This window comes from Neopsephotus bourkii, unplaced genomic scaffold, assembly GCF_033783945.1.
Source record: "Neopsephotus bourkii isolate Nb327-2 ecotype Australia unplaced genomic scaffold, CSIRO-AGI_Nbou_v1 NB_1634, whole genome shotgun sequence".
Classification (NCBI taxonomy): Eukaryota; Metazoa; Chordata; class Aves; order Psittaciformes; family Psittacidae; genus Neopsephotus; species Neopsephotus bourkii.
In genome coordinates this window covers 3133610-3158146 of record NW_026902109.1, presented here as the reverse complement: position 1 = coordinate 3158146, position 24537 = coordinate 3133610, and the positions used below count along the sequence as shown (strand labels likewise).

At 52.7% G+C, this 24537-nt stretch overlaps 1 protein-coding gene across 3 annotated transcripts; it reads right to left on the bottom strand.

Moving 5' to 3' along the window:
• Nucleotides 1–926: 926 nt before the first annotated feature.
• On the bottom strand, nucleotides 927–24356 carry PALD1 (phosphatase domain containing paladin 1). Of its 3 annotated transcripts, none has more exons than XM_061373898.1 (20): nucleotides 24197–24356; nucleotides 16486–16683; nucleotides 16253–16355; nucleotides 15892–16071; nucleotides 15655–15819; nucleotides 15391–15551; nucleotides 15157–15232; nucleotides 14354–14502; nucleotides 14173–14269; nucleotides 13959–14063; nucleotides 10842–10937; nucleotides 10507–10641; nucleotides 9774–9890; nucleotides 9513–9692; nucleotides 8582–8779; nucleotides 8096–8236; nucleotides 7560–7631; nucleotides 7243–7383; nucleotides 4135–4290; nucleotides 927–1251 (listed from the first exon to the last, which is right to left on the bottom strand). In XM_061373898.1, the coding sequence occupies exons 2-20, from the start codon at nucleotides 16668–16670 to the stop codon at nucleotides 1102–1104; spliced, it is 2607 nt and encodes an 868-aa protein (XP_061229882.1). In that variant the 5' UTR covers nucleotides 16671–16683; nucleotides 24197–24356; the 3' UTR covers nucleotides 927–1101. The 3 variants fall into 3 exon arrangements, with proteins under 3 accessions (XP_061229882.1, XP_061229883.1, XP_061229884.1); XM_061373899.1 differs by having other exon boundaries at nucleotides 16486–16688; nucleotides 24197–24352; XM_061373900.1 differs by having other exon boundaries at nucleotides 16486–16611; nucleotides 24197–24333.
• Between the last annotated feature and the right edge of the window lie 181 nt (nucleotides 24357–24537).

The following is a 24537-nucleotide window of genomic DNA, read 5'->3' as shown; positions in this document are numbered from 1 at the left end:
ACCACACCAAAGTTTAGGAAAAAGCATCCCTGTGATTCAAAAATGTTATTTTTCTTTCCATCCTCCACCTTTGAATTTCTGCTGCCTGCACCTCCCGCCACTGGCAGCAGATGAAAGCAGCTGCTAAGAGACACAGAGTGTGTGCTACTGCTTTTGTGCTTCCCATCCTATTTTATCATGCCTCCATCCAGGCTCCTGCCTGTATCAGCAACTTCCTCATCTCCCCCTTGGCTGCCAGGCTCCTCTCCCCCTGCTGCGAGGGAAGGGGGGCACTGGAGCCCTCATTTGCATAGTTTTGATTAACTTCATTTTTCACTCTTCCCTTTCTCCTTTCCTTAAAAATAATTAAATACAAATCTCATTAATTATACTTTTAAGTCTACTCTCTGCTGAACAGATAAACCTCCCCAGCATCACCTTGGCACTGAAAAAGGCAGGTCCTGGGGGGCAGCAGGGACCCCCAAACCTTGTGCCATGCCTGCCTTTTCCCCAGCCACATCTACAACTAAAGCAGTTGGGAAGAACCAACAAAGATGCTCAAATCTTCAAAATACCCAGCTCTGCAGTGACAGGGATCTCTGTGAGTTCTAATCCAGGGTACAAGTGTTACGGCTCCAGATACACACATATATATGCACATGGAGGCCTAAATTTATAACTCTGTGTGTGTATATACGCATATATGCATGTGTATGTATATCTGTGTATATGTGCATATATATATATATGGATATCTATTTACGGGTGTATATAAATATATATGTATGCGTGCATATTCTGCACTGGTTTAGGGAGAAAGTGAGGACAGTCTCAAAGAACGTGGCATGATTCCATGCATCCACCAAATTCAGACAATGGCATCCCAGCCTTTCAGAGTCGTTTTTCAACTCACACCCCACTCACAATCAAGCACCTGCCCAAAAGGGTTGATTTTTAACTTACAGTATTTTTATTGCGTCCAAAAGAACCCCAGAAATTCTCCCATTCTAAGGCAGTTTTGGGGCTCACCCCTCCCTCCCCACACCCCCAGGTTCTGGGAAAACAGTCTTTTTCCTTTGCCCCACCAGGAGAAAGCAGCGGAGGACACCCCTGCACCCCAGCCTACACAAATTCCCCACGGAAAGGGCGGGAGGTGCTCCCCTGCGCCTGCCAGCGGCCCCGCAGTGTGCACAGGGGCTTGCCCTCCAGGCTCTCCAGCTCAGGGAAGCCCAGCTGGTTCAGGATCTCGTAGACCCCAGCCACTGCCGCCACCTGAAAGCAGAGGGAGAAGAGAGATTTAACTCCCCTGGCATCCTTGGGATGCTTTTGCTACCTCCTGGGTGAAGATGCATGGGGAAGGTCCCCAGCATCTTCCCACATCCACATACCCCCCTACCCTCCCACCCCAGCTTTCCTTCATGGAACCATTTATACATTTTACAAACGTCTTCCTTGCTGCTGGGGTCAGCCATCACAGGGTTTGTTGGCTTTGGCACCCTTCTGGTGAAAAGCTACAATGGCGCCTTGTTTTTGCTAAAAACGCAGGGATTATGCAGCGGGGAAGGGTGCTTTTGGGGTCAAAGGCTCCTTGTGTATCCGCAACTTGGGTGTACATCCCCCCCTCCAGGAAATAAGGGGGACAGGGGGCTGTCGTGGTTTAAGCCCAGCCAGTAACTCAGCACCACCCAGCCATTCCCTCATAACCCCCCTTCCCTCCTTCGGGTGGGATGGGGGGAGAATCAAAAGAATGTAAATCCTACTGGTTGAATTAAGAACAGTCCAGTAACTGAAGTATAATAGAAAACTGCTACTACTAATAATAATAATGAAAATAACAAGGGGAGAGAATATAAAACTAAAAGGGGAAAGGAAAAAAAAACCAACAATAAACACAAGCAATGCACAATACAATTGCTCACCACCTGCTGGCTGATACACAGCGCAACACAAACAGCAATTTCCTATGCAGGTCTCTTGACCTTACTTTGGGTTAGGGCAAAACCACCCTTCAGCAGGATTTGGATTATTTTATTTCCTTTATCAAAACCTTCTTCCGCTGTATCACCCCACACAATAATGTCATCAATGTATTGCAGGTGTTCTGGCGCTTGCCCCTGTTCCAGTGCAGTCTGAATCAGTCCATGGCAGATGATGGGGCTGTGTTTCCACTCCTGGGATAGTCAATTTCAAGCGTACTGGACACCCCTCCAAGTAAAAGCAAACTGTGGCCTGCACTCTGCTGCCAAAGGAATTGAGAAAAATGCACTGGCAATATCACTGGTGGCAGACCACTTGGCTGCCTTTGACTCCAGTTCATACTGAAGTTCTAGCATGTCTGGTACGGCAGCATTCAAATGGTGGTGTGACTTTGTTCAGGTCACAATAGTTACTGTTAGTCTCCACTCTCTGGTAGACTTTCGCACTGGCCATATGGGGCTATTAAAGGGTGAGCGGGTCCTATTGATCACTCCTTGGCTCTCCAGTCTATGGACCAGCTTATGGATGGGGATCAGGGAGTCCTGGTTGGTGCAATATTGCTGCCGGTTAACTATCGTGGTTGCTATTGTATTGTGCATCATGTGTGTTTATTGGTTTTTTTTCCTTTCCCCTTTTAGTTATATATTCTCTCTCTTTGTTATTTTCCCTAGTAGTAGTAGTAGTAGTAGTTCTATATTATACTTCAGTTATTGGACTGTTCTTATCTCAACCCATGGGGTTTTACATTCTTTTGATTCTCCTCTCCATCCTGCCCAAAGAGGGGAAGGACAAAGGTGAGCAAACTGCTGCATGGTGATGAGTTACTGGCTGGGCTTAAACCATGACAGGGGCAGATGTAAACCATGCATTAAAGATGCATTTAAACCCATGCATCCAGCCAACAGCAAGCATCACACATCTCCACTAAAAGATGGTCCAGCCCCAGCCGCCACCTCCTGTTGGGCAATACAAACACCAGCATAACCGAGATGCCGGGGAGGGCACTGGCCATCCCCCCTCCTTGCTGTGGCCCCTTCAAACAAGATGGGGCAGGGGGGGACAGTGAGCAGAGCTGGCAGCCACCGCTTTCATCTCCCGCCCAGCGGATCAAACATGCCAATATGAATTAGTGGTGCTGGCAGAGGCAAGCGAAGGGATGAGGTTTTTCCCACAAAGGCAGGCACTGCCTACTTAGCACCGTGCAAACCCAGGGACAGAAAAACTAATCTCTGCATCATAATAGAAACAAATAATAAAAATAATAAATAATAAAATCTAAATAATGAAAAAATAATAAAATGAAGTGATAAACATCAAATAAAATGTAAAACATAATAACATAATTCAAATTACTGTGTCCCCAGCTTTCCCTTCTCCCCTTTAAATCTCTTGTGCAGAATAACTCTCCAGGGGGCAGCACACATACTCCCTATGCCCCCCATCATTTGTGCCACCTCCAAAGTCCCTTTTCCAGGTCTGGAGTGTCTTTCTGCTGCAAATTTACACCCCCTCCATGATTGAGTACAAAAGCAATGTGTCCTGAATAAATCCAGAGCCTACATCCCTCTGAGCAGGAAATAATGGATAATTTAGGGTCTTTCACCAATCCCCACTTCCATTTTCTCAGCTGATTCCCAGTTCCCTCAGATGCTCAGTGCCCTCCATCCCCTGTGCCACCTGCCCCAGTCAGGCAAGGCAAAGCAGGGCTGCTTTTAGTTATTCTTTCATTTCACTCCCCGACCTCTTTGTCCAGGATACTGTACTTTTAATGTACTGCAAAGAAACCAGAGGTGGGGTTGGGTACAAGAAGAACCAGCCAAGCTAACCAGTCCAGGCAGAGGGGTGTGGGGCAGGGTTGGTTGGTGGTCTCCCAGCCCCAAATGCTGCAATCACAACTGGCAGATCACAATAAGCCCTGGGAAGCTCAAAAGAGGAAAAAAAGGGCAAATTTGAGACGGGAGAGCACCCCATCCATGTGGTAGGATACCACCTACCTGCAGTGACCCGCCTGGCTTTCCATGAGAGCAAACAATCCGGTGATATGGGAGTTAATCAAGAACAAAGGAACACACACAAAACCCCCAACAACCATATGGAAATCGTATACAAAATAAGAACAGGGCTCTACTTCCCAAATGAGCAAGGACTTGGTGGCAGCTTAGGTGGGGAAAGCCTTACCTCGCGCATCCAGAGGCTGAAGGGCCGCTGCCAGGAGTCCTTCTTCTCAAGATGCAGGTAGGCATTGAAGAGGATCAGGTAGATGTAGCGCTCCAGGTACTGCAGGCTCCTCAGCTGCAGCATCCGCGTCTCCTTCTCATCCTTGCCCGACTTCCCCTGGAAGGAGCAAGAAACTGGCTGAAATGCCCGTGGCACCTGCTTCGGAAACGCACCCAAGAGGCAGCTCCTGCACCCAGTCCTCATCCATGGTCCTGCCCTCCAATCCCATGAAGGACCTCCTGTGCTAGGGAAAAGCCATATATACTGTTACACACTGGTCCTCCAACACTGTTATCCCCGAGGGAGCTCAGCCCAGGGTGCAGCCCCTACCTCACCTCCAGCTGCCAGGAGAGGACCACTCTGGGGACAAAAGTAAGTGTATCCTTCCAGCCCGCTCCCACTGTGGCCTGGCAGTCCAGGCTCTCATTACCTTGTGGTTTCCAGCAAGTAAAAACTTCCCCTTTACCATGCAGACCTCAAAAATAGATGAGGGATTGCTGAATGTGTGGGGTGTGTGCCTAGGAGCCAGGAACAGATGTCCAGGTGCAAACCGTACCCAAAACCATGAGCTCTTGGACTGCAAAGCATTTCCCCAAGGAAAACTCCGGTCAGATTCAGCCTCCACCGCTGAAGACAGGAGGCCACAGCAGCCACCCAGAGCCCTGCTCTGAGGCTGGTGACCATTGCACCTCCTATTACTAGTGTATCTACATATAATTATGCTATTATTATAGCTATTATTTTAAGAACAGATAATCCCTGCAGTGATGCCCCTTCTGGGAATTAATAAATAATAAATGAGGAATAAACAGTCAGCCAGCATAAGAGCCCTGATCCCCCAGTGAACCTCACAGACCATCCCCAAAGAGTAGCAAGTCCTTGCTCCAGTGTCAGCACCAACCCGCTCTCAGCAACAAGCCCACTCTACTTTCTCTAGGTCCTTCCCCAGCCACTTGTTGCCAGGGCACACAAACATCTCAACCATGGACTTTTTAAACCACGGTTTGTTCAACCAACTTGTACCCCTGTTTGTGGCAGCAACAAGCAAGTGGTTCTGACCTTGAAAAAGATGTCTCCTCTGTATTTGAACAGCAGATCCTATTACTATTACTTACCATGTTTTTATATTATTCTGTTTAGGTTTTATTCTATTATCCTATTATTTTATCATTTTTTATTATTTAATTTTATTCTATTACCTTATTATTTATAATTGTATTGTCCTATCATCTTCTTATACTCTCCTATTTTTTTCCTCCCAGCTAGGGGTGAGAAGGGGTAGGAACAAATCAAAGCAAGTACCAGAGCACCATGTCTTTCCCTACTGCTTGCCCTAACCCTGCAAAGCATCTCTGGGCAGGCTGCCACAACTACAAAGCAGCATTGCCCCCACGCACACAGCAACCATGCCATGACACTGCTGGTTGACCCAAACCCCATGCTTCTCTAAACTTTAACCACAGCTTAATTAGAAGTCCATTAGGGCAATGTCTAGAATATACAATTCCTGTAATTCTCTTCAAGCTGCCCATCACTGGGGAAAAAAATACAATGAAAAAAAGCGAAAGCATTTGTGCATGGCTCCCCTGGCCCGGCCAAATCCAATGGGATGGATGGAGCAGCCGAGAAGAAACACAAAATGCAATGACAAAATTCTCCTCCTAGGACAGACGGTGCAGGAGGAGCAGATGATTCCCTCCTTATCTCACTTTCCCACTGAGCTGCCAGGGTGAGTTGGATACAGCCAGCCCGGAAACAGGATACAGCCCAGGAACACCCATGTGCTGGTCCTGGCTGTCATGAGCCAGGAAGAGGGGCAAGGAGGTCACGGGAATTGTCTTCTGACAAAAACCCACACCAGGAGCAGCCCAGCAAGACTGTTCTATGGAGCTCTTCCTCCTGGGACCCCCAGGGCTGAGTAGGGGCAGGAGGCAGCAGCAAGGCAGGGATCATTCTGGGTCACCGGAGAACATAATTAAATCCATAAGCAGAGCCGCTAGTTTAGCATGGGAGATTTCAGCTCTGCAGCAGCGAAGGATGCAATAAAGTAGGTGAGGCTTCCCACTGACTACACGGCCACCTCCCCATAATACGTAAAGAGGGGGAAATAAAATTACTTACCCAAATAATTTCACAGTAGCTATCGCTTTAAATAGTCAGGTCCCCAGTGGTTTGTCCCACAGGGCTCAGGTTTTCTCTCCCAGCCCCCCAGAAAAGCAGAGGACCCCATAAACCAGGAGGCAAAAGCCCCGGGAGCCATGGATGTTACTGGGTGATTAAATGCTTTTGTTTTCCTTCCCCTGGTCAATCATTCACAGTTGTTAATTGAAAACACGGGTCAATGGCAGTTGTGGGCAAGAGCTACAGCAAGGCAACAGTGGAAGGGACGTGGAGCAAACCATCCTGGGCAGGGACGATGCTGAGCCCTGAGCTCAGCCTTTCTAAGGTCCCATGACAGAATGGCACAGCTTAAAAAAGGGGGGAAAAAAAAGTATCCTCTCTCCCCTTCGTCAGCTCCACAGAAGCTAAAACCAGGCTGCAGCCCACAGGCTCAGCAGGCCACAGGATGCTTCCTGAATGGGCAAGGATGGGTCCCCTCCCGATCTCGGAGGAGCCTCCGGAGCCTCTGGGGCTGGAAGCGGAGCGGGAAGGACCAGCCCTGCCCTCTGCCGGCTGCGGGATGCGGGACAGCGCCGAGAGGGAGGGATGCTGGGTGGCATATGGGAGGGTGTGGGATGTGGGACAGCGGGATGCTGAATGGGATGCAGGGCAGTGCTAAATGGCCAGGCTGCTGAGTGGGATGTGGATGGCACTGGCCAGGCGGTATGCAGGGTGGAATGCAGGATGGCACCAGACAGGGAGGACAGGATGCTGGCTAGGATACGTGATGGCACCAGAGAGGTGGGATGCAGGATGGCACAGGATGCAAAGACAGCACTGGGTGACTATGACCAAAAGAGTCCTGGCTCATCTCTGGTGACATGCTAGAAAGGCTCCCAGAGCCTGGCAGCACCCTCTGGAATTGGGTGCAGCAGACCAGGGTGCCCACAGGGAGGATAGCATGCTCACCTGCCGGTAAGTGCAGATGATGATTTCTCGGAGGTGATAGTGCATGGGTGTCATGGTCTCACTGACTGTGTCCAGAGCCATATCTACCTCTTTCTTCATCCGGTGACCATCAGGCAGGAGCTGGACCACCTTCATCACCACCTGGAGCATGGAAAGAAGCAGCAGGGGCTTTACACGGTGCCTCCTCCCTGTGACCCTACTGCTCCATCCCTACCTGAGAAAGGATATGGCCCCTCCAAACAAGCAGCCATGCCTAAGGTAGCGAGGAACAGGCTCAGAGGGGGACCCTTAAAACAGAGTCAGGCCTAAGGACTCACCTCAAACTCCCCTTTGGTGTACTTGGCATCAGGCACACTCACGATTTCCTCCTCCCCAATCTCAGGGATGCCCTGGGACAGTCAGAGCAACAGGCTGTTAGGGGCTGCACACCCTGCACCATTCATGCTGCCCAACAGCTTAGCAGAAATGCAGAAACTGAACCCAACTCACCAGGACCTCAGGCATCCCCCACCTCCCATCTGCCTGGGAAGAGAAGACCAAAATTTACCCCCACCACCCGCTCTGCAAGGAGGGAGCCAAATCTCTCCTGCCTTTAACCCTTCATCCTGGAGTGGGAGCCCTCAGTCAGGGTAATGGCTAACCAGGAAGGTACCCTCACTTCTCCTGAAGCAAACTGGAGGCTAGGCACAGCAAGATGCCAACATATGGGCAGTCACTCCCTTGCAGCCCTGGCGTCACCCCTGCCCTCCCCACTCTCCTTTTAACCTTCCCACTGTGCAGCGACTGTACTGAGCTTCCTCAGCAGTCCCCGCTCCCGCCTGAGCCCAGGGAGAGCTGCAGACCCAGTACGCACATTGAAGTGCCAGAGGGTGAGGACACCAACAACCATGGCTGTGGTGGTCCTGCCTTGGCCACTGGAGCAGTTGAACACGAAGGCTGCCCGTGAGTCCTCGGCCAGAGCGCTCTTCATCACCTCCAGCAGCCGGTCAAAGTCCTGCCAGGGGTGAAGCAAGGGGGTTTTTATCAGTGCAGCCCACCACATGTTGGCACAGGCTGCCCCCCTGCCCTCCCCACCAGGGCATCCCACTTATCCTACAGCCACCAGACTAAATCCTTAACTTCTTGCTGCTGGATCCAACCCAGAAATCTCCCCTCCATCTCTGGCAGGCTGAAGGCACTACCCAGGGACCCTTCCCTGCCTCAGCAAGCACCCCACATCAAGCATGGGCACACCACCATAGTCCCTGGCCCGGAGGGCACCAAGCACCCAAGTGACATTCACCCCACAGCAGCAGGAATGGCTTGGGAAGGAGGCAGCACCATCCCATCCCCAGGGTACCTGCTCCTTGGGAGCACAGAAGTCAGGGATGGGGATGCGGCGGTAGGTCAGCCCCTGGCAGGAACTCTTCTGCTGGCTAAATATCTCCTGCATGGTCAAGCAGCTCTTGAACATCTTCATTTGCTTCTCTGCCTCCAGGTACACTTCCAGCCACTTCTGGCACTTCAGCAGGTCACCCTTCAGGGTAGCCTCTAGTTTCTGCAGAGGATGGAGAAACCCTCATGTGAGACCCACTCCTGTTATTTTTATTACGGGGGGGAAATTTAATTACTTTAATTATTTTTTCAGATGCAGGCTGAAATCCCTCTCAAACACCCACCAAACTCAAAACCCCCAACCAGGTCCTGGACGCCACTCCTGCCCAGCACCTCCATCCCCACCAGGCTTGATGGGAGCCTCAGGAGCCTCATCTTCAACCACCCCAGGGCAGCTCCTCTGCACAGTCACGCTGCTGCTGGCAGACAAGCTCCTCACTGCTTATCTCCTCTGGACACCGAGCTGGGAACATCTGCTCTCCCCTTTCCCCGGGTGCCTTTTACCCTCACTTTTAAGCCACACAATAAATTCTTTGGGGGAGGATCTCCGCTTTGCTCTGTTTTTGCACTCTTACACAGTGACAGCAAAGTCAGGACTCTATTTTTGCAGTATGATAAAGAGCAGGTCAACCACCCAGTTTTCCATCAGCGGGGCTGTCCCCAGCCTCCAGCAGACATGGAGGGCACAAGCTAAGCATGGCATCCAATATGACCACTGCTCCTCATTGCTAGAGCTAAAAGAACCCAAAACCAGACGAAGCAGCTCCAGGGGCTGAGAGTCTATCAAAGCCTATGGACATGGTCCATGAGGGCTCTATGTGAGGGAGACAGTTGCCCTTCCTGCATGGGCAGGAACCCCCATCCACAAAGCATCTCCCCGGTGGGCAAGAGCTCACCTCCAGCTGCTGGGGCGATGCGGTGGGCACAGGGATCAGCTCCTCCAGGTGCCCGGGCTCCCGTAATGTATAGATCTGTTCATTCCCCTCCAGGACCACTTCTTCCCGGAGGTTGATCCAGACGACGTGGGCGTGCTTTCTCTTGGCATCTGTCAGATATCTCAGGACGCTCCCCAGGGTCTAGGCGAAGGCCCAGGCAAGCATGACGGGAGGGCAGGGAGCCCATTACAAGGTTAGAGATAGGATTAGCATGCCTCTCACCTTGGAGCTGGGCTGTGCAGTTCCATAGATAGGCATCTTGGGCACCCGTCGGAAGTTGGCCACACTCATCTCCTTGGCAGTGCTCAGCACATCCGGGCAGAAGCGCTCATCTGCCACCTGCAGCAGAGCAAAGCCTGGGCAAGGGGTGCACCCCCCCAGCACCGTACCTGCCCCTTTCCAACTCATGGGTTTGCAGAAATGTTCCCAGCAGAACACAGCCTCTCACTCATAGTCCTGCTCAGAAGCCCCCAAACCCTTGTAGCACCAGCAAGCCAGGGCTCAAAGCCACACAGCTCCATTTCAAAGGTGGGAGATGCTCTTCTTGAAGCAAGACAATGCCAAAGCCGCAGCAAGCCACCAACAGCTCTGGCTTCCTTCATCCAGGCACAGCCAAGGACCACTAAAACATGAAGCTGCATCTAAGCTAGCAGCTTAGGCTTGCATCTTGAGGTGCTCCAGCATCACAGTACCCTGAGTCTGAGGGACCAGACACATCTGTGTGCGCAGGTGCTCTCTGGCCATATGCTCATCTTTGTCAAGGATGCCAGCAGGACATGGACCTGAGACCTCAACAGAGACCTGGAGACCCGGCACTTGCTCCCTACAACAGGGAAGCCCCTTTGCTTCTCCCACTCCACCAAACACCTTTGAGGACGAGCATCCCAGGAAAGTGCCATTCAGGGGACAATGAGGAGCAACCATCCCCACCCCTACATCCACAGGAGGTACTCACCAGTACTCGTGTCCCCTTGGTGATGAGATCCCCAGTGATGGTGAGCTCCGATGAGCTCATCGCCGCCTGCAGCCGGTAGAGCTCGGGGTGCCGGCACATCCACCTGCTGAAGCTGAGGGCAAAGCCCAGGGGGTACTGCCGGCGGGGGGCCGGGGAGGGACGTGCTGTCAGCCCAGGCTTGCACCCCCTGCCCAGATGCAACCCACAACCCCACCAGGAAAACCCGCATTTGCTTGAGAAACTCAGAGGTGGAGAGTCCTTCCCTCCCACTGCACGTGGAAGCCGAAACAAAGAGCAAAGGATGTATTTTTGGGTTGGTGCAGTTTTGTCTTTACCTGCTCATGAATGTAGTAGTTGAAAGCAATCAAGTAGAAATAGCGTTCGAGGCTCTGCAAAGTCCTCTGGAGAAAATACTCTTTGGTGCTGTTCCCCTGAAAGCAAAGGCAGGTGGGATTCGTGGTGTCCAACGCCAAACAGTCCTGAGCCCCAAGCAGACCAGAAGGCTGGGGTAAAAGCCCTACACACACTTATTAGCAGCTGACTTAGAAGAGAGACAAGCAAGCAGCAAACAGGACTGAGGCATGTTTTTTATGGAGCAGGTTTTCTGGAGGGAAGAGGGGAAAGACAGGCAGAAATGCCACTTAAGCTGCTCAGAAGGGTTTTTGCATATTCATGCTAACTTCACCAAGCTGTTTGGAAAGGGGCTGGGAGGGGGAACATACAAAACCCAGTCTGGAATGCAGTGTGGGTTTTGGTTTTGAGGTCGGTTTTATTTTTTTATGAAACATTTCAAGTTTTCCATATTAAATGATGCTTAAAGATATAAATTTGCATTTCAACTTAAACAAAATCTTCCCTTTAGGCCAAGGACAAACCGGGAGCAGTTCCAACCAGACCCAAGGGCCTTGCTGTCCCAGGGAGATACACTGTCCAGCTGCTAACCAGAGACTCAGACCCAAGGGGAGGGGGGTGGTTAACACAAGGTCCTGCCTGCATCCCAGCCACCTCCAAAGCCTTCAGTGGAGATGCTTGGGCAGCAACATCCCTTGGGAAAGGCATCCCCTTACTAGCAATGCCATGGGTAGGGGTGGGGGAAGCTGGCTGAAGACATCACTTCCCAGCCCCATGCATTAGGTAGTACAAGGAATGGTTAAGAACCTCTCAGGGACCCCATCTCTGCCTTCAGAGCCCAGCAGAACCCACCAGGACTCACTCCAGGGTCAGCATCTCATGGCTGACACTAGACAGTCAAGAGCAAGATGAGCTTATTAAATAGAAACATAAGCCACACACCCTGTAACAGCCTCTGTTTCCAAAAGCCTCCTTTTTCCTTCACACCCAGAAGCATCCTAATGCCTTGCTTCAAGCAAGCACTCTTCTTCATCTTCACCATCACCTTCCCAAACCAGGTGTGTGCCCCAGCACAACTATCTCCTCCCAGGGATGCAAGCTCACACCCTCAGAATTTTCTTTTCCACAATTCAGAAACCACATCCACACTGCCTCAGGGCAGGGGTTTGTACATCTGAGCATCCTACTCAATAAACTAACCCGCAGTGCTGGCACCAGCAAAGGTGCACCCAGCACAGGACCCACAAGCATCCTTGGAAAGCCTGTCACGAGCATCCTTGGAGAGCCTGTCAGGACCCCGCTTCCCACAGGGTACAATGGAAAATCCTTGAAGATGGGGCTGTATACACATGGAGACTGGCCTGGCAAGTGGGGTTTGTCCGCCTCTGACACTATATGGCTGACACTATATGGCTGACACTATATGGCTGACACTATATGGCTGACACTATATGGCTGACACATGAGTATTTACTTGTTCTCGGCAAGAGAAATCCGGCCTGCTGTCATGTATCAAAGCAGAGGTCTTTGCTCTGGAAACTCCAAACAAAGCCTGCAAGGATGGAGCCACGCCGGGTTTGCAGACAGCACCGGTGGCGGAGCGGCGCTTCTCCCCAGGGGCTTAGGTTCCTGTATTCTCACCCAAGTTAAATCTCTTAATATTCCCACTTAAATAGGCTTTTGATGATCAGCTCATGTGTCAGCCATGGAGAGCTGAGTACCATGGGGATCCGGCTGCAGCTCAGCAGCCCAGGCCAGGATACACCTGCCCCTGCAACACCATCACTTTAGGCCTTAAATCTCTGCTTTTGTCCTCAGCGCAGAGCAGAAAACCCCAGTACAGCATGATGTCATTCCTCAGCGCCCAGAAAAGCCTTTCCTCTCCCCAAAATCAAGTGGGGCTTTGCCGGCTGAGCTGGCAGAGCCCCTCGGTATCACCTGCAGCCCCTCCAGCCCTACCAAGCCCAGGCTGTTTTTTCAATGGCCAAGCATCAGCCCCTCTCCCCTCCTCATCCTCTTTCCTCCAGCACATTTTCCTGGCCCCCTGCCATTGTTTAAACCTGCTCTCGCTCCATGTAGGCTTCAAATAAACACTCCTCATAGGTAATTTACGGCAGTCCCCCAGCCATTTGTTTCCCCAGCATCCAGGATGACATAGAGCAGCCTTTCCCAACAGGGAAAAGTCAGGGAAAGGCTTCGAGGCAGCAGGAAAATCCTGCGCCCAAGCTTCCCCAGCTATACATGGGACTGCCTGCTATCACATGAGCAGCACCAAACATACCCGAATTTACCCTAAAAGGGGGCAGGGGTGTGGACAAGTGTGGGGTTTGCCACTACATGCCAATAAAGTGGAAGGAAATGCTTTCTTTTCCTATTGCTTAATCCTTTTTCATGGTGTTTTTGTGCTCCAGCCTCTTTGCTTTGGATGCACGGCACCTGTTTTCAGATTGCCCTTTACAACCAGACCCAGCACTTCCACGCCACATTCAGCAATAAACGGGAAAACTAATCTCCAAAGAGGCCGAGATAGGGGCAGCACTTCCATTTAGAACATCCTCCCTCCCTCCATCTGTTGCCTGGTGAGGACCCCCTGGGTCAGACAGGGGAGACTACGGCTTCCCAGCATGGAAAACCACCCTGCTGGCTTTCCAAAGCAAAGGGAAAGAAATCTGCAGATAGAAAAGCATGACCTTGAGTGATTACATTTGCAGGAAAACCTCTCAGCAACAATCCCTCCCAGCTCCTGAGGACTTCTACCAGCCAGGCTGGTATCAGTTTTTCACTTTCAGACCTGGTGAAACTAGGGCATGGGATATTATTTGCCCCCACAAGCAGCAGCAAAGCCCAAAACAGCCAGCTTTCCCTCAAATCCCAGCCTGCTCCGTGTTAGGGCTCTAAAACAATGGGGGGTAGGGGGGGAAAGAAGGAAAAAAAAAGAGAAGCTCCACAACCTTCCAGGTTTGACATCGCTGGGAAGTTTCCAGCTCACAGGAAGCTTTGGATTTCCAGAATTTACATTCTTCTCATCCCCACGCAAAAGCAGTTCAATAAATTACCCTGTGCAGGCAGCTTGCCTCCGGGCAATCCTCTAATTAGCATACCTGGATCTGATAGTCCTCCCCAATCCCTTCCAGCTTCTTCTTGTATTCATAGATGGCTTCCTTCATGTCATGCATCTCCGAGCAGCAGGTGATGGCACCATCCACCTTGTGAGGAGCAAGCGGAAAGCTGCTCAGCAAACCCCAGACTGGGGGGGGAGACCAACTTCCCCCCCTCTCATCCACTGTGAGGGGGATTTTGCTAGCACCCCCTTACCTCCTCTACTATCTGCTGGCCTTTGGGGACCATCTCAATGAAGGTCTGGATGACCCGAAGCCTGTCCCTGGGGGTTGTTTTAGGCGGGTGGGGGAGACTGGGGTGGAGAAGAAAGAGATCAAATCGGCCCCAGAGGAGCAGGCATTCCCCCAACCCCAACCCCAGGGGCTGCGTCACTTACTCAGGCTTCTGGGCAGCTCCTCGGTGGTGGTGGAGGATGAGTATGCCCATGGCCATGGCCAGGTTGGTCCTGCCCACGCCAGTCTGGCAGCTGAAGAGCAGCGCTGGTGGGGGTCTGCCAGGGTCCCGCAGCAGCAGACTGGGGCTCTCCTAGGAGAGGGGACAGAGGGATGGAAACCACAGAGACATCCAGGAGAGACAGGTCTGCCACCACAATGGCCAGTGTGGAGATGACAGCTCTGCCCAGGCACAGAGGGGTGAGCGGCATCTCCCCTTTGCTCAGGGAATGCTGTGTATGGCCCAGGACAGCACAATGGGCAGTCAATCCACTGCATCCCCCGGCCCCATGCCCTCTCCAGACGTGGCAAACATTGGCCTGTCCACCCCACCAGAGATGTTCCCAACACCAGGCCCCAAGCCACTGAGATTTCATCTCCCAGGTTAAAAAAAAAACAAACATAAGAGAAGCCCTGCCATTGAAAGCCTTTGCCCCAAATCCAGATCACTTATCCCAAACCCATGAAGGGAAGAGCCACCTGCACGGGGATGACATGAAGTGGCAAGGGATGGTCATCTCCAGCCAGGCATAGGAATAAGCAACTGGACAACATAAGTTTCTCCAGCAGGGTCTACAGCAATGGGAACGGAATGAAACTGCAGGCACAAGCATCCCCTAACAGGCAGTGTAAAGCCAAAACCAGAAGCTGCTGCTCCCACACTCCCCAACTAGTGCACTTGCTCAGGCAGAAGAGAAAATCCCAACCTAAGGTGGCCCCATGGATCAGGCACTTTTCTTAAGCTCACCCTGAGGAATTGGATGAAAGTGTCAAACTGCTCCTCCAAAGGGGCTCCCTCAGCAGGCAGGGGCAGGCGGTGGTACCTGGGAGTACAGGGACAGCCCTTGTTAGGAGGAGAGGGACATGGCTGGGGCTTTGTCCCACCACCATGAAGGACACATGGCTGAAAAGGTTATCACAAGCTCAGCTTGCAAAAGCAAAGCCACCAAACACACATGAGGAGGAGGAAGAAAGGAAACACCTGTAGGAGGGCAGGAGGAAGATGGGTCTGCGGTAAACCTCTTCTGTCACCTGGATGTCCTCCTCGCACTGCACCCGCACAGCGTGGGGCTCATCCCGCAAGCGCTCAATGTCATTGTAGACATAGTAGATGTTCTCGCTCAGCTGTGCAAAGTCATGGATCTGGAGGAGATGTGGAGCCCCATTAAGATCCACGAGGTGCTCACCACCTCTGACAACCCACCCACCTCCCATAGGGTGATGACCCCCTCCCATCCCACCTCACCTCCTTGCGGATGGCCAGCTCCAGGCTCTCTGCCCGCAGCCCCTGCTGCAGGCGCTGGAGGTTCGCATGCAAGTTCTCCTTGCCCCGAGGGGTGTAGGACACAAAGTCCCCCTCCAGCCGCAGGAAGACCACAGGCTCCTCACGGATGCAGAAGAAGACGCACTCCTGTGAAGATGGGGAGAGGCTGCCCGAAAGCTCTCTTACCTTTTCCACCCCAGTTTCCGCCCTCCCACCAACCTTGTGGCCTTCTCTCTGCAGCTTCTGCAGCACGAGCTTGAAGCCGTTGAGGCTGGGTTGTCCCATGCCGAACACAGCATAACCTCCTTTGGCTTGTCGGAAATTGGGAGCGCCACAGCTGCCAGTAGTGTTCAAGACATCTAATTTGCCATATACGTCCCTGACCATGAAGTATTTCCCCTGCAAAAGAAGAGGGGCAGAGAGAAGATGGGGAATAAGTGGATTTGAGCAAGCAATTTGAACACAGCTGGGAATAAAAGTGGCTTTTTCCTGGTTAACTTCAAAATCAGCCCCCAAGAAAACTGAGGTCACCAAATCCCAGGCTGAAATGAGTTTGGCGTGGGGTGGTGATGATGCCCACCTGCACAAGGTAGTGTTCCAGCGTGGTGTCAGAAATGCGTCCCACTGTGTAGTTGGCCTTCAGCAGGTCATCGTGGATCTGAAACTCCTCCCTGCAGTTGTACCTGCAGAAGCCATGTGTGGTGGATAGAGTTAATAAATAATGGCATAGGTAAAGAATAAAAAAGCAGTACATAGGGAAGAGGGTGCAGAAAAACAGAGGTCTGGAGTTGCAAGAGGCTGCCAGGGACTTACGTGATGACCACAGGTGCCACTTTGTTGGTGATGATGGACTTGGCCTTGCTGTTATGGAACCCCAAGGTCTGGAAGGAGTGGATGCTGAGGGAGCGTTGGTCCTCCATGCTGCCGTCGCCTGGCACCCTGCTCTCCAGGGGGGATGCTGAGACTGCCTGCTGTGCTGCGCTGGCGGTCGTACCCATAATCTGCGGGCAGCTGCACTGGGACAGAGAGGCAGCAGGGAAAACAAGGAGGGAGAGGAACTTTTTTTTCAGCTGCTCCTGGTTTAGAAAGGGAAAATCCTGGGCGGGCACAGGGCAACCCCCTGCTGACAGCCGGCAAGGAGAGGCCCATTTGGGAAGAAATGCTAAGCAGCCCTTTCCCTCCCACTCCTGCAAATGGCTTTCTTCCTCCCTGCCTGCCTGCCTGCCATGTGGCTCCCTCCATCAGGGAAGGTCCAGACCCAGAGCAGCTGAACGTGGGGCTGAGGAAGCTGGGAGAAAGGAGAAACACTAGATCCAGCCCCTAAAGTCTGCTGAGTCAGCAGATGGCACTGCAGAGGGACACAGCAGCACAGCCCCTAGCCTTACTTTCTACTTCCCCAGCACCTGTAAACCGCTCCAGGAGTCCTGCCTGCATAGAAAACGCTTGAACAGTGGTAAATATTGTTAAATATTTAGTAATTTAGGAGCTGGCCATGCCTGGAGCAGCGAGGGAGGCTCCAGGAGGGTGCTCCCCAAGCAAAGCTGTGCACGCATATGCGTGCACATGTGCATGTTGATGCACACGCAGGCAGAGGAAGAGCTGGGGAGCAGGGTGTGAAGTGCTCACACATGATTTTGCAGCCTCAGAAATTGGGGGCAGCAGCAAGGAGGAAAGGTGTCCCCTTCATAAAGTAAATAATCCTGCAGTGCTGAGAAACCCCCTTGATTGCATCGGAGGCATCAAGAGCCTGGAGGCAGTGGGATGAGGAATTTCCTCCTGCAATTAATGAGGAAATCTGAAAGCTGCATTTGAAGCAGCTGGTTATTCCCATACTGGAGGAGCACCCGCTCTCCCAGGGCAGGTAGAGGACCCTGAAAGCAGTTCCCCTCCCCAGGGAGCTCATCCCTAAACAAGGATGAAAGCAAAAAGGCCAGCATGGGGTGAGAGACTGGCTGCAGCCAGGAGCATCCTGCCACACTTGACCGGTCCAGGACAATGAGCTGACTGTCTGCATCAGCCAGGGCTGAATCCTAGTAACCAAATAAAGTGAGAGATGGTAAAGGGGTAGCGTGGACAAAAAAAGACAGAACAACTCTGCCCACCCTTACTGAGATGGTCCCCAATAAAATCTCCTTTGTACTGACACTGCATGTGGAATAACCTTGGCAGCATCCAAAGGGGGATGGTACCCGCTCGGTGCAGTGCACAATGCTGGAAAACCCAGAGTAACTTTAACCCCGCTCTACAAATGCTTTTGCAGCTGCTTCTGCTGCCTTGCAAGCAGCACAGGATCAATCCCTTACTGCAGTCCCAGGGAATGTAATGCCCCCAGCAGCTGCAAATGCTTGAAGAGGGGGAAAGCCTCCGGAAAATGTGCTATTTCAAGACAGCCATGCGCTGGCACAGATTTTCCCCTCCTCCCCATCTTCTTTCCCCGCTCCACAGAAAACTTGTTGCTCTACCATGAATTTTCTGCACCATTAGGCAGCCTGGTTTCTTTAATACACAAGAGAAAGGGGGGCAAAAAAAACCCAGCTGCTTCAGGCCAGTGCCATTTCTCCACATCCCCTTATGCATTTCTTTCACATGAACATTGTCAGGGCAAAAATAAAGCAAAAAACTAAAACATAGGGAGATTTCAAGGGTTTCAGAGCAGGCACTCGTGGCTTTGGAGACCTCAGCCAGCAAGCAGGAGGGGGGCATTCAGCCAGGATGCTTTTTTCTTTATTTTGCTCAGAATTGGTGCATCTTTTCAAAAGCAGCCGTCACAGCCCACAAGCCGTACCGATCCTTCTGGGTCTGCTCCAGCATCCCCATGCCAGGGGATGAAGACTCACCCCTGCAACTTGCAGGCAGGCACAGGCAGCTTCTGTATTTCATCCATCCTTCTCGCCTCCACTGCAGTCACCCACTTTCACCATAAATGCCTCAGGGATATTTTTTTTGCCTGACAAACCACACCAGCAAATAACAGACATAAAAGACGTCGGGCAGATTTGGAAATGGTCTTTCAAACCACAGAACGAATGGAGAGAGGAAATCACGTTTCAGCTTCTTTCCCTCTCTCAGCTGGGCAGGCAAAAGCAAGCATCTGTTAGAAAAGTACCGAAATTACCCCAAACGGGTGCCCTGGGCAACCATGGGAACTGCTCTAAAAAGCCACGGGAAGAGGGAAGTGCTGGTGTTACAGGAGCAGCTATTTACTGGTACTGCTGCTTCCAGAGGGAGTAAACGGGCTTACACACTCCTAGTGCCCAACCTGCAAGCTGGGACACAAAACAGGATAGGTGGGGAAAAAGAACTCTATCCCAGAAATCCAGATACAGTGATCCTGCCTGAAAACTCTCCTAAATATCACTGGTAGCTGCGACAAGAAGAGATGCAATGGAGCCACCATCACAGTCCAGCCAAGGAGTCAGGAGTGCAGCCTGGGAGGGACCAGCCCAACAAAGGGCTCTGGATAAGCCCAAGTATCAGGTGTTTTTCCCCAGCAGTTGAACCCAGTTAGCAAACCCTAAACAAGTGCTTAGGCAGGCAACTTACCCTTAAAAGAAAATTAGTTTTATTATTTTATCTGTAATTTAAAGAACCCCAGTGCATCCAACATCTCAGCCTGGAACACTAAGATATGAATTATTCCCCAGAATCGGACACCTTGGTGAGGCTTTGCTGTTTTCATGCCACTGCAAGAAATTAGGGCGCTCAGAAGCAATTTGCAAGGATTTTATGATGGTGTTAGCCATCAGCCAGGTCAAGCCAGTTTTGAGCACTTCTTTACAAAGCAGAATGCTGTGTTTAGGGTGTTCCTTTCTAGGAGAGAGAGGATGCAGAGACAAAACGTCCTGCACAGCAGCCTTTCCTCCTGTCTGTAATCTTATCCCCAGGGTGAGAGGTGCAGGGACAAACTCCAGAAATCCTCACCCAGCCAGCTCATCCCCGCCAGCACTCACAGCCCCTAATCTCACAGACATTGTGGTTGTGGCTCATTAACAAAGAGCCCATTTTCTCCCCAGCCACAAAAAAAAGATGGACAGCCTGCAAGAGGGCGTCCCGCCAGAACAAACCAACACTGTTCTTCTCCAGGTGTTTTGCCTACATTCAAAGCTCCAGCAGCCGCCAGTTAATTATTCCTGCTGCCTAACAAGAAAGCAGAGCCTCCAGGTGGGCAATGTATAGATGCTTCCCTTCCCCTGCAGACGAGCCCCACTGAGCATGGGGTGGATGGGACATGCTCGAGGAGCTGCAGACAGCACCAGGATGCTGCCTGAGCATCCTAAAGGATGACAGGCAGGCTCTGTGGCCTCTCCCACACATCTGCCATGTAAGTCTCAATGATGTACACTGCTCAGCCCCCCACCTCCCCACCTCGCCGAGCCGCTCCTCTGCCCACCACACAGCACAGGAGTTATTCCCACATCCAGGGACCTGGCGAGGACTCAAAGCCAGAGCAAACAATGGACTAAATATAGTGGGGGGCGGCAGGGCTACAGCTGCAGGATGCATCTGCCCTGGCCTCCACTATGAGGAGGAAGCGTGCACTTGCCCGGCCGCCTCATTGTCAGCAGGAAATAAATCAAGTAAATCTCCTTCCGTGCATCCTCAGGTTATTTTATAGGTTTGGAGGGGTTTTTTTACATAAAGCTCAAAGCCCTTTAGGAAGCAGCAGCAATTGTAGCATCCTCCTAATGCATCCATCCCTCCCCTTGGTGTGGGGCAGCCCTAGTGGCTTTTCGGCACCGGACCGGCAAGGATGCACCCACAAGGGACCAATCAAGGGGCACTTTGCACTGCTGACCCAAGCAGGAAACACTGCAGCGGGTGGAGGGTGGAAGGAAGCCCCAGCGCTGCCGGAGAGGCATCGCTGAGCCCTGAAGGAAGCGGTGGAGCGGAGCCCCAAGCCCCGGCGTGCTCTTTAACCCTCTGTTTCAGAAAACAGTGAAAATAAAACACACAAACAGACATTTGCCAGGGGAGCCTGCATGTGTTGGGAGATAACCCAGAGCAGAGGCTGCGTGGGAACCGGGCTCCTGTTGTTCCAGGTGATGCTGGAAGGAAGCAGCTTGGCTTATTAAAAAAACACAATAAAACAAAAAAGAAAGGTGAGAAATAACATATTAAGCCATGGTTTAGCTGAAACATGCCATTTGCTTGCTGAGCAGCAAGGGTGAAATAAGGCAAGGAAGCAACACAACCCAAGACAATTTAAACCTACGCAAAAGCACTTTGCAATGGGAAAGGAAAAGGCTCTGGAAAGCCAACTTTGCAATAGGCAGCTCTGATTTTACAAGCCTTGATTGTTTTACTATTATTTTTAAATACCTCAAAGCAACCACCCTCCATTCTCAGGGACTCTGGGCTCCTCAGAGAGCCAGCACCAACAGCCAAAAATATAACCAAATAGTCAGCATTTCCTAGAAAGTACAGAGGTATTTCTCCATCGGTCCGAGAGCGGTGCTGCTAATCCCCTGCATGCCCTGTGCTCTACCACTGGCATCTGCCAAGGAGGAGGGGAAAGTATCAGTGGGATACCTTCCCCCACATCCAAGCAGGAGCACCAGAATAACAAGGACCCAGCACTTCACACCCCCCTCCCTGACGTACTCCTGCCTTTTGGCAGAAAACTGAGTGCCACATCCCTGTCCTCCACGTGACCAACCCACCTTTACTTACTTCATTTAAAAGTCTTTACCCTGAAGTCAGGGAAAGCTGTTTGAGACAGGGAGGATGGGATACAAAAAAAGAAAGGCAACCAGGCCATGTCACCCCAGAAACATCGGTGTGATTGTGCACCCCACCATGGAGGTAGCCACCGACGGGGAGGATGCTGGGACCCACTGGGAGGTACTGGGAACGGTACCCAGGCTGCAACCCTTGCTCCCAAACCTGGTTTACAGTGAATCATTAATCAGCAGTGTCAAACCTTCCTTGCTAAGCAAAGCCCCAGGCAACACATGGGAGGAATTAAGATATAAACACATCTCAGCAGCAGGACATGGCTTTTTTGGCCGAGCCACCACAGCTTTGCTCAAAGCTCACCTGTAACACCTCACAGGGCCCAGGTGCAGGATGCCCTTTGGATAAGCAGCTGCCCCATGCACCCTCTCCCCTGCAATAAGCATCTTCATTGTGTTTTTTAAAAGGGATCCTCAGCAGGTCCCCTCACACATTACATTAGTCCCCAGGGTGCTGCTTTGCATGCCAAGACACAAGAGAGAGTTCACTGCACAGCACACAGGAGATGCTCAGGCTCCCTGCTATGGAAGCAAGGGGTTTTGTCAATGGAAAGAGGAACAAAGCCCTAATTTGCAAGTGCCAGAGCTGCCAGTGGTGTCGTCAGCTCACTGCCGGTGGTTTCAAGGTCCGTGAGCATGCTTACTGAAGTTTCCTTTCAATAGTGCAGAGAAACACAAAGCCATCAAGGATAGAGATAAAGGCCAGGGGCATCTCCAAAGAGACAACCACCCTGCAGCCAAGCTTCCCTCCAACACAAAGTACTCCCCAGCTCACCAGGAAGCACCACGGCCCCACACCCAAACCCGCTCAGCCAAGTCTTTCAGCCAGTGCTATTCCCACTTCTTCCCACTGGAAGTTTCACTGTGTGACCCTGTATAGGCTGGTGGCCGGGGGGTTCCCCATAAGGGTGGGGAGGCTGGGGTGGCACCCATGGCGCAGCACCCTGCTCCCAGCCCTGGGAGGCTTAGCGCCACGACGAGCCTGGCCAGGGCTCTTCGGGAAGGCAAGGGCTATGATTTTGTGCTATTCCTAGCTAACCACCGGCTCCCCTCCCGACGGGAGGGCTGGCGGAGCAATGGGACTGCTCCATTTACACGGGGCCGCTTTTCAAAGCCGGGCTGCTGCAAACCACACCTTTCGCAAGACAAGCAGCACCTTATGCGCGCCCGCACCCGCCGTCGCACACGCCTTTGCACGCTCGCTCCGTGGTTTTGCATGCGGTAGCGCACGGAGCTCATGCTCCTGGGCTCTCCCCCACCCCACTCTCCTAAATAAAGAGAAACCAAGCAAATCCCAGGGGGTGTTTGCTCACAACAGAGACCTGACGGTTATTTTTAGGCCCCGTGTCATTTGTGCAGGCATAATCACTTCCTGCCTTCCAGGAAGGAAATGTCCCACCACTGCTGCCTGCATGCCTCCCCCCTGCCTGCCTGCTCCCTCCTCAGGCAATGCCTGCCCACTCCCAGCCCAGCCACCTCAAAACTTCCTGCCTTCTCCCCCCACTCCCAACCCAGAGGGGATAGCAATCAAGACACAGGTTGGGATGTATCAAGTGCTGCAGTCCAGAGGCTGCAGGAAGATGGTGTTCGCCCCCACTCCGTGCTTAGAGAAGTGATGCCCTGGGGAAAGCATAGAGGAAGAGGTCCGAAAAAGTCCGGCAGCCATAGGAAACACAGCCTGGATGTAGTTTCTGGAAGCTTTCAGCCCCGATAGCTACAGATCCTGGGCAGGAGCTTAGTGAGAGTAGGCAGCCTTTCCTTCTAGGATATCCTCTGCATCCCCGCTCTGCCTGGGGGACACGGCAGTGAGGGTGACCCCAATCCTACATGGGGCAGAAGCCCACCAGGCTCTGCGACATACCATGCATGAACATACCAGAGGGAAACTGACTGCTGAGTGATTCCAGCTTTCCTGCTTCTCCTATGCCCTCCAAATGGGATGCTGCAGAGCCAAACTCCAGACTGGGATGCTCCCGAGCAGGGAAGGAACTGTTGGTTACATCTGCTCCTCTTCCTACTCTATCCTCAACCTCCAGTGAAGAGCCATCCCACAAATCCTCATTTCAAAGCTGGCTTCCCAGATGGCCTTTGGGGGTGTAAGGGAGGCAAACCAACGGATGTGAACACCAAAACTCACTTTGGGGCACTCCAGCCACAGCAGGCATGGCTAGCACCACCACAGCCGCACTGGGCTTCCCGCCTGGGTCAGCCTCCTGCAGGGCTGGCTTCCAGGCAGCAAGAGGGAGAAAAAAAGCCCCTTTTAAATAGGAAACAGGACTGCAAAGGCACAGGAGCTGGGAAGACACCACAGGGCGGATGCTGGGCCTCAAAACTACGTATCCATCTATTTTCTAGAGGTTTCAAGCACAGCACTGGCTGCAGATAAAACCTCTTCGACCGCGTTGGGCACCTCATGCCCACACCGTGGGGTTTGTTTTCCTGGGGCAAACTAAAGCTTCCTCCCATCATCCCCCGCCTTGGCTCTGGGGTGAAGGGACCCCTGCCCAAAAGCACCCCGGGCCCCACAGGAGGAAGCCTGCTCCCAGCAGCGGCACCCACCCCCTCTCCCGATGGGGGCTGGCAGCAACCTTCCCCCCTCCCGGGTAGCGCATGAGGGCACGCCGAGGTCCCGACCGGCTCCAAGCCCGTACCCCCTGCTCCCTCCATCCTCTTCCCCATGCACCCGGCTGCGAAACTACCCCCACCCGCCCCGAGAAGGGGATGAGGGGGGGAGCCTACCCCGAGGGGGGGGGGAAGGGATGCCCGGCCCTGGCTCCTGGGGAGTACGGTACCTGGCGGCAGCTCCGGGCTCAGCTCCCGCGCCGGGCTGGCCGCGCCGTCGGGCGCCCCATGGGGGCGGCGGGACCGGGGTGGCGGGAGCGGAGCCCCGCGGCCGCCCCGACCGCCGGAGCCTCGGCGGGGGAAGGAGGCGGAACTGGAGGAGGGGCAGCGCTGCCGCTTGGCCCCAGCCGCGCCCGCAGGCTGCCCAGCGCCGCCCCCCGCTCAGGGACACCCCCACACACACTGGCCCGCCCCACCGCCGTGCCCCAGCACGTTGTTACCCCTCGGTATGCAGCCTCCATCACCCCGGAGACCTCCGGCACGCAGCATCCCGCAACCCACAGCGCCCATC

Excerpts from the sequence above, each read along its gene's own strand:
- PALD1 (XM_061373898.1), bottom strand. The coding sequence starts at position 16,670 with ATGGGTACGACCGCCAGCGCAGCACAGCAGGCAGTCTCAGCATCCCCC. Across the intron at positions 16,072-16,252 it reads TGGAACACTACCTTGTGCAG|GGGAAATACTTCATGGTCAG; the intron begins GTGGGCATCATC and ends CTTCTTTTGCAG. Across the intron at positions 9,891-10,506 it reads CCAAGGGGACACGAGTACTG|GTGGCAGATGAGCGCTTCTG; the intron begins GTGAGTACCTCC and ends GCTCTGCTGCAG.